At 52.3% G+C, this 9,391-nt stretch overlaps 1 protein-coding gene across 1 annotated transcript in view; it reads right to left on the bottom strand.

Moving 5' to 3' along the window:
* Nucleotides 1-9,391, bottom strand: part of SPAG9 (sperm associated antigen 9) — a 50,508-nt gene that overhangs the window by 16,631 nt on the left and 24,486 nt on the right. The window contains 8 exon segments of the mRNA XM_018573398.1: nt 6-129; nt 223-502; nt 1,747-1,920; nt 2,608-2,664; nt 2,894-3,024; nt 3,509-3,560; nt 3,919-4,071; nt 8,480-8,537. Of these exon segments, the coding sequence (XP_018428900.1) occupies nt 6-129; nt 223-502; nt 1,747-1,920; nt 2,608-2,664; nt 2,894-3,024; nt 3,509-3,560; nt 3,919-4,071; nt 8,480-8,537 (1,029 nt within the window).

Below are 9,391 nucleotides of genomic sequence, written 5' to 3'. Positions count from 1 at the left end.
CTCGCTGCGCGTCTTCTGGTCACCCGCCTCGGAGCCCGGGAGGTCGCTATAGAAGACGCTGGCTCCGATAATCGAGCCGCCATCTCTGGTCTTCCCGCCAGACAGATTGACACCGACCGCACACCACAGCTGGGAGGGGGGGGACACAGAACATCTGGGTCACTGACAGCGCCGGAATAAACACACACACTGACCTCAATCAGGAGGAGGTTGAGTCGTCACCTTCATGGAAGTATCTTTCTCATCCAGCGGCCGCAGGTAGACTGGAACCGGCAGATTCTTTAAAAAAAAAAAAAAAAGTGGAATGAAAAACACTGAACATGCTCCAGAGATTGGACGCAGACGCGTGAAAAGGATTCGCATCATACACACCGGCTTATACTTCTGAGGAAGACTCCAGCCGAAGGCCTGAATGCGGCCATCTTCCTTCTGGACGTGGGCTTTCACCTGGCGGTACTGCTCCCTCTTCTGTTCCCTCCGGGAGGCCAGAGTCGCTTCGGTGCTGCCCAAAGAGGACACAAAATGCTGATTAAACACGACTCTGCCCTCTGCAACACAACGACAGGACTGCAGAGATCATCATCAGTCCCCTGCCAGGATCCAGTCAAAACTGAAATAGGAGAGCTGCCATTTTTTTAATGGGTTTGGAAGGCGCTGCCCCCATGACGTCATCCCGATCCTTTTATTACTATGTGATGGGTAACTCACCCAGGACAAGCCTGTCATCCGTCATACACCCGAATGTTCTGGATTAGAGGCTCAAGGATGACCGCTCGGCAAACCGTCCCATGACAAGCAAGTCAGCAACAGCAGGTCCGCTATTTCTATTATGACTGGTGCACTTTAAAGGAGAACTCTGGGGTCAGGGCTTTTCCCGATAGTTCTCCTCAGGGTAACGGGAGGACACAAACTAGCGTCCTCCCGTCACCCTAGGCTCAGTATATAGGGAGCTACAGCTCGCGGTATACTGAGACGCCGCAGCGGATCCCGACATCGATGTCGAGATCCGCCCAGTGACAGCTGGCTCCGCCTATCTAGAGGCAGAGCCAGCTGTACCCGCCCCCTCCCGTTCCACCAGTCAGCGCTGGCGGATCGGAGCGGGGAATCCAGCCACTCCCTCGTCACGGCAGAGAGCAGTGACAGGATCGAGAGGTGAGCGAACCTGGTATGTGTTCCCTCACCTCCCGATCTACTGAGCCGACCTGTGACAGTCTCATTGTCACAGGTCGGCTAGAACTATGAGGAGGAGTGAAAAGCCCCTCCCCCCCCCCTCATAGTTCTCCTTTAACCTCCCTGGTGGTCTGATTGTTCCCAGTATTTGCTTTGAGTCTTTTTCCCCCATTTTTTGTTTGATTTTTCTTTAATTTCCCGCTGGTTCCACCCCCTGCGACGCAGCCGCTCACAAGGGACGGAACCCAGAAGATGGATGCCGGCATGGGCCGGAGGACACCGCGCGGCTCGTAGGGAGAAGTGAAGCGATGTGTGATCCAAACCTGGAGACGGCGCTGACCCTTCAACCTTCCTGGCGGTATTCCCGACTTGTGACACTACCAGACCTGCAGCCCAATAAAAACCGAATCTCCACGAACGCCCCGAGATACGAGACGGGTTACCATGCAGCTAATGTGGTGTAAACTCTCACCGGCCAATCAAAACATTTCCTTTAAGGCAGCGTTACAACCTAAACTGAAAACTCTGCGTCTGATTGGCCAGTCAGCTGTATGTGAACACAGAGCCGTCACTCACTCGTCACTGAGGAAGTCGAAGGCTTTGGACTTGTCACTGGGGAGTTTGGCTAAGGCACTGCTCTTCTTCTTGATGGAGGGGGTGATGTGCGAGGTCGGGGCGTTGTACCGGACGTTGACAGGCAGGTCGGGTTTCCTAGAAGCAGTGCCAGAAGAGTTGAACAGGCGGCTGAAACTACAGAGAAATACGCAGAATTAGGTCTGAATTAGAGGGACAGCAGCCAGATAGGTAGAAGACTGGAGGGGAGGACGGAGGTCAGATAGAAGACCGAAGGGAAGGACGGAGGTCAGATAGAAGACCGAAGGGAGGGAAGGACGGAGGTCAGATAGAAGACTGAAGGGAAGGACGGAGGTCAGATAGACTGAAGGGGAGGACGGAGGTCAGATAGAAGACTGAAGGGGAGGACGGAGGTCAGATAGAAGACTGAAGGGGAGGACGGAGGTCAGATAGAAGACTGAAGGGAAGGACGGAGGTCAGATAGACTGATGGGGAGGACGGAGGTCAGCTAGAAGACTGAAGGGGAGGACGGTGGTCAGATAGAAGTGTCAGATAGAAGACTGAAGGGGAGGACGGAGGTCAGATAGAAGACTGAAGGGGAGGACGGAGGTCAGATAGAAGACTGAAGGGGAGGACGGAGGTCAGATAGAAGACTGAAGGGGAGGACGGAGGTCAGATACAGGACTGAAGGGGAGGAGGGAGGTCAGAGAGAAGACTGAAGGGGAGGATGGAGGTCAGATAGAAGACTAAAGGGAAGGACGGAGGTCAGATAGAAGACTGAAGGGGAGGACGGAGGTCAGATAGAAGACTGAAGGGAAGGACGGAGGTCGGATTTAACATTTTGTACACTTTTCTCCAACTTACAACTGCCAGATGCTGGACCTCTTCTTCTCCTGCATGGCCGGATTCTCTCTGGATGCTCTGTAGGAAAAGGGAAACATTTCAGGACTCCTAGGATGGGTGTTGGTGCATTATGGAGCGCAGCACATCTGGAGTCACATTGAAAGTCACATCTAATACTCGATCTCCGGTACCATCTCCTGTGTTACGTGTTGAACAATTCGGCATTCTTGTAGAAAGTTGCCGTGACCTCATCAGAAGACCCCACAAGGTGGCCGGATCTCACGCCGTCATCTCCTTGTACACGTACCTGATCATTTCCGTCCAGCGGACGGCCTCCTGCAGCTCCATCAGTCTCTCCTTATACTGATTCCTCTCCATTAGAACCCGCGCCATCTCCACCCGTGTGAACCGCTTCCGCTGGGCCGTCGGCACGTCGCTCTTCAAGAATGAATAAAACGCGGGTCAGACACGGGGACAAAACACGGATTACAGTAACTGGATTCATTTCCAATAAATACCATTTATAGTTCTTACTACAGCGCACATCATTGAAGCTTTTCTTTTTACTGCAGAGTCCTGGGATGGACTACAATCTCATGTTCAGTTTACCGATTTGTATTGAGATTGTAGTCCATCCCGGGGGGGCGGAGCTTGGAGCGGTGACTACTCTACAACACACACAGAGACCATGGGGAACAGACGTAGCCCCCCTCCAGAAGGAAGGACAGTGTCAGAGATGATTGGAGGATCTCCAGCCGAGTGATACAAATAAGATACATTGTTGCTCGGAGTTCGGGGGCTCGGAGGGATTTTTGGGGTGATTCTCCGGAGTTTCGTGTCACTTTCACCAAAGATAGACACAGCAGCCTTATACAAAGTTGACATTTTTTGGGGTCGGCATTACAGATCGTGTGCAACTTACATCTTCTTCATCTTTGGATTTCTGCCTCGCCTCCTCGGCTTCTGCCCTCGCCCTGGAACAAAAATCACGTCCTTCGTTACGACGGCATAAAACCGGCCGGCCTAACCCTAAAACCACCTCAGCCCATTCCACGCACTCCGAGTCAACACCGGCTACAACAAAATGGCAGCCGTGACCCCCAGTGGCAGACATCTGTAAAAACAAATCAAGGCAACTGGACTTGCTGTATTTTTTTTCCTTGAAGATGTTTCACTGGTAATCTAACCAACTTTCTCAATTCAAAATGACTTTTAGAAAAATTATCTGGGAATAAATATGGTGAATGTTGCTCCAATCCATATAATATGTTAGTCTATAGGTACACTGCTGAATCCTGTGGAGAACCTCCCGGACATGTGGCGCACACTCACTTTTTCAGCTCCTCCTCCAGCTCCTTGTTCTTCTCCTCCATCTTCTGTTTGGTCTGTTTGATGGAGGCCAGCTCGCCCTGCAAGACGTCCTTCTCGCACATCAGCTCATCCAGCTTGGCGATCAGGTCGTTCTTCACCACATTCAGGGCGTTCCTGGAAATGATCACACGATGAAGATGGACGGGAGAGTCCCGCAGACATCACCTCTACATAAAGCTGAAGGTTCTCCTGGTTGTGGAGATTACAGCCCACATCTGACATACACAGGTGAGGGCTAGACACTCAATGTGTCCCATTCGAGGGGAAGTGACAGGTTCTCTTGTATGAGGAACCCCATTGCCCACCGATGCTCATCATCCCCGTCGAGGGGAAGTGACAGGTTCTCTTGAATGAGCAACCCCATGCCCACCGACGCTCATCATCCCCGTGGGAGGGGAAGTGACAGGTTCTCTTGTATGAGGAACCCCATTGCCCACCGACGCTCATCATCCCCGTGGGAGGGGAAGTGACAGGTTCTCTTGTATGAGGAACCCCATTGCCCACCGACGCTCATCATCCCCGTGTTTTCCCACCAATCTGCTCCTGTCTGTGTGATCCGTGTTGGATGATGTTGGCTCTTAAAGTGATACTAACGTGTTAGATTTGTATATCCCATTTACATGTGTAAACAGGGGACACGGAACAGTAACTTCCAAAATAGTCCAGAAACAATTAAAATTCGATCTCCTCAAGACTGTATCCTCCAACTTCCTCTGCAGCACTCCCCTGACCTCCCTGTGGGGGGGAGAGCGCACCCATAACGTCATAGATGGGCCACTGATCCCCCTCTTGGGGACTACATGTCCCATAATTCATAGTGCTACGCGTGCCCCAAGTGAGCCGCTTTCAACCATCTCTCTGGAGGAATGTCTTCTGTATCTGGTGCTCGGCCTGTGCATGGGGCGCGGGTGGCCTCCTCACATCGGCCTGGAGTCCCCTCCTGGGAGCATGTATGAAAGGGTGGCTCCATAGGACCCTGCAAGGCAATGCTTCCCCCTCAAAACAGGAGACCTGGGACCACCGGTCCGGCTCAATTAAGAAGGAAAGGAAAGCTTTTTAAAAACACGCAGCAGACCAGGTAAGTGCCGAGGTCACGATCTTTAATTCCTAATACTTAGGGATGCAACGATACCGAATGTCCCATTCAGAAAGCCATTCAGCGTGGAATGACTCGCCACCCGGCTTCCCGATTAGCAGGGAAGCCGTCCCCATGCTTCTTGTCAGTAGGCGATGAGTAAGCATGGAGCCGGCTTTCTGGCCAATCAGGAAGCCGGGCCCTGTGTGATGACGAGGTGCCTTGCTTCCGGATTGGCCAGGAAGCCGGCTCCATGCTCCCTCGTCATGAGGTGATGAGGGAGCATTAAGCCATCTTCCCGACCAATCGGAAAGCCAGGTGCCGCGTTATTACACGGCGCCTGGCTTCCCGATTGGCCAGCTTCCGACCAATGAGGAAGCCGGGCAGCACGCCATGACACGCTGCCCGGCTCTATGAGAGAGTACGGAGCCGGCTTCCCGGCCAATCAGGAAGCCGGGCAGCGTGTAATGACGCGCGGCTTCCTGATACCGGAAGTATCGGGCTAGGCATCGGAACATTTGGGCAAGTACGAGTACTCGGCCAAATACTCACACATGACAGTGTTCGGGCCTTGTGATTGGCCCCTGGGCCCTAGCACTGTACCCTGGGAGCAGGTCACATGCTCCTCCATTCCCAAGAGACATCAGACATTTAATGGGGGCTCTGAAGGGGGGGTGATGTTTGAGTATTGGGGGTCTTCACATAAGTTAAACTGTCACTTAGAGCTTAATAGGCAGACTGACATGTACCGGCAGAGCCGATCTCCATCCTGGTGCACTAAGGAGCTCCCGGGACACAGATCTCCTGCCGGTTATACAATGTACATAAGAAGGGGGACGAATGATTAAAGGGACGTACTTTGTTTCCAGAAGCTGCGTGTTCTCCAGGATAAGATTCTCCACCTCTCGCCCCATTCCTGAAAGACAAGATTGATAAGGTGTTGCTGCCATCACAATCATCATCATATTCTACAATGCCGAGGAGTGCAGTAACCAACGGCAACCAGATCTCACCAATCACTAAAAAAAGTTGTTGGAACAATGAAAGAGGACTATCACCGTCTACTGCACATTGCGCAATGCCTGATGTCCGTTTTTGGGGTCTAAATCAGTAAGAGATCTCTCGGGGGAACTGGTTATGTCCTCCCTGAACCGTAGCATCTGCGGTACCTGGTACAGCCCATACATTATACCTCATCTGCCATATACCAGGATGTGAAGTGGCGGCTGATGTATGCACATCAAAGCGAACGCCTATTGTTCTCATACAAGAGTTATGTCTATTACTGAATCTCGGTGAGCTTTGTGTATTTCTCCCAGATCTGTGCAGCACTCCAGTGTGAGACTTGGAGCTTCCTGTAATAGAGACCAGTCACTGCTGCTCTCCCTCCTTGTACAGGATGACTGGTCTCGTCTCCGCCCCCTCCTGTAATAAAAACCGCTCACTGCTTCTCTCTCTCCTTGTGCAGGATGACTGGTCTTGTCTCCGCCCCCTCCTGTAATAAAGACCGCTCACTGCTGCTCTCCCTCCTTGTGCAGGGTGACTGGTCTGGTCTCCGCCCCTCCTGCAGTCTAGCGGTGGAGCCTGCAGGACCCCTCCCACAGCTCTGCACAGGCTATGTACAGCACAGTGATGATGTCACTGCTAAGTTGTACAAAGTAAAATTTGGTTTTGCAAGGGCATTTAGTGCACACAAAGGGGATTCCCAGTCTCTGCTGCTATTGAAGGAAATGTTTTCTACCCGGAGATCAGATTTAAAGTGATCTGTGCAGAGCCGATGTCACACTGCTGCTAGGATGGAGACGTCACTGGCAGTGCAGCTAAACGTTCTCCCCTTTGCAGTACTGGATTCTACGCGCGCTCCACTCGGAGCGCACACAAATGGCTGCCACCAGTGCCGAGAGACAGGTTGACCGGCAAAGCAAACACCCGCTGTATGCCAGTTCATGTCCTATTGCCTGCGGGAGTGTAATGGATCCTGCAAGGTGCAGCAGAACTGGTGTGTGTGTGTGTCCCACCGACGCTCATCATCCCCGTGTTTTCCCACCAATCTGCTCCTGTCTGTGTGATCCGTGTTGGATGATGTTGGCTCTTAAAGTGATACTAACGTGTTAGATTTGTATATCCCATTTACATGTGTAAACAGGGGACACGGAACAGTAACTTCCAAAATAGTCCAGAAACAATTAAAATTCGATCTCCTCAAGACTGTATCCTCCAACTTCCTCTGCAGCACTCCCCTGACCTCCCTGTGGGGGGGAGAGCGCACCCATAACGTCATAGATGGGCCACTGATCCCCCTCTTGGGGACTACATGTCCCATAATTCATAGTGCTACGCGTGCCCCAAGTGAGCCGCTTTCAACCATCTCTCTGGAGGAATGTCTTCTGTATCTGGTGCTCGGCCTGTGCATGGGGCGCGGGTGGCCTCCTCACATCGGCCTGGAGTCCCCTCCTGGGAGCATGTATGAAAGGGTGGCTCCATAGGACCCTGCAAGGCAATGCTTCCCCCTCAAAACAGGAGACCTGGGACCACCGGTCCGGCTCAATTAAGAAGGAAAGGAAAGCTTTTTAAAAACACGCAGCAGACCAGGTAAGTGCCGAGGTCACGATCTTTAATTCCTAATACTTAGGGATGCAACGATACCGAATGTCCCATTCAGAAAGCCATTCAGCGTGGAATGACTCGCCACCCGGCTTCCCGATTAGCAGGGAAGCCGTCCCCATGCTTCTTGTCAGTAGGCGATGAGTAAGCATGGAGCCGGCTTTCTGGCCAATCAGGAAGCCGGGCCCTGTGTGATGACGAGGTGCCTTGCTTCCGGATTGGCCAGGAAGCCGGCTCCATGCTCCCTCGTCATGAGGTGATGAGGGAGCATTAAGCCATCTTCCCGACCAATCGGAAAGCCAGGTGCCGCGTTATTACACGGCGCCTGGCTTCCCGATTGGCCAGCTTCCGACCAATGAGGAAGCCGGGCAGCACGCCATGACACGCTGCCCGGCTCTATGAGAGAGTACGGAGCCGGCTTCCCGGCCAATCAGGAAGCCGGGCAGCGTGTAATGACGCGCGGCTTCCTGATACCGGAAGTATCGGGCTAGGCATCGGAACATTTGGGCAAGTACGAGTACTCGGCCAAATACTCACACATGACAGTGTTCGGGCCTTGTGATTGGCCCCTGGGCCCTAGCACTGTACCCTGGGAGCAGGTCACATGCTCCTCCATTCCCAAGAGACATCAGACATTTAATGGGGGCTCTGAAGGGGGGGTGATGTTTGAGTATTGGGGGTCTTCACATAAGTTAAACTGTCACTTAGAGCTTAATAGGCAGACTGACATGTACCGGCAGAGCCGATCTCCATCCTGGTGCACTAAGGAGCTCCCGGGACACAGATCTCCTGCCGGTTATACAATGTACATAAGAAGGGGGACGAATGATTAAAGGGACGTACTTTGTTTCCAGAAGCTGCGTGTTCTCCAGGATAAGATTCTCCACCTCTCGCCCCATTCCTGAAAGACAAGATTGATAAGGTGTTGCTGCCATCACAATCATCATCATATTCTACAATGCCGAGGAGTGCAGTAACCAACGGCAACCAGATCTCACCAATCACTAAAAAAAGTTGTTGGAACAATGAAAGAGGACTATCACCGTCTACTGCACATTGCGCAATGCCTGATGTCCGTTTTTGGGGTCTAAATCAGTAAGAGATCTCTCGGGGGAACTGGTTATGTCCTCCCTGAACCGTAGCATCTGCGGTACCTGGTACAGCCCATACATTATACCTCATCTGCCATATACCAGGATGTGAAGTGGCGGCTGATGTATGCACATCAAAGCGAACGCCTATTGTTCTCATACAAGAGTTATGTCTATTACTGAATCTCGGTGAGCTTTGTGTATTTCTCCCAGATCTGTGCAGCACTCCAGTGTGAGACTTGGAGCTTCCTGTAATAGAGACCGGTCACTGCTGCTCTCCCTCCTTGTACAGGATGACTGGTCTCGTCTCCGCCCCCTCCTGTAATAAAAACCGCTCACTGCTTCTCTCTCTCCTTGTGCAGGATGACTGGTCTTGTCTCCGCCCCCTCCTGTAATAAAGACCCCTCACTGCTGCTCTCCCTCCTTGTGCAGGGTGACTGGTCTGGTCTCCGCCCCTCCTGCAGTCTAGCGGTGGAGCCTGCAGGACCCCTCCCACAGCTCTGCACAGGCTATGTACAGCACAGTGATGATGTCACTGCTAAGTTGTACAAAGTAAAATTTGGTTTTGCAAGGGCATTTAGTGCACACAAAGGGGATTCCCAGTCTCTGCTGCTATTGAAGGAAATGTTTTCTGCCCGGAGATCAGATTAAAAGTTATCTGTCC

Source organism: Nanorana parkeri, unplaced genomic scaffold (assembly GCF_000935625.1).
Source record: "Nanorana parkeri isolate BGI_ZX_2015 unplaced genomic scaffold, ASM93562v1 scaffold2364, whole genome shotgun sequence".
Taxonomy (NCBI): Eukaryota; Metazoa; Chordata; class Amphibia; order Anura; family Dicroglossidae; genus Nanorana; species Nanorana parkeri.
Note: the sequence above shows the minus strand (reverse complement) of the source record. Positions and strands in the feature narration are given on the sequence as shown.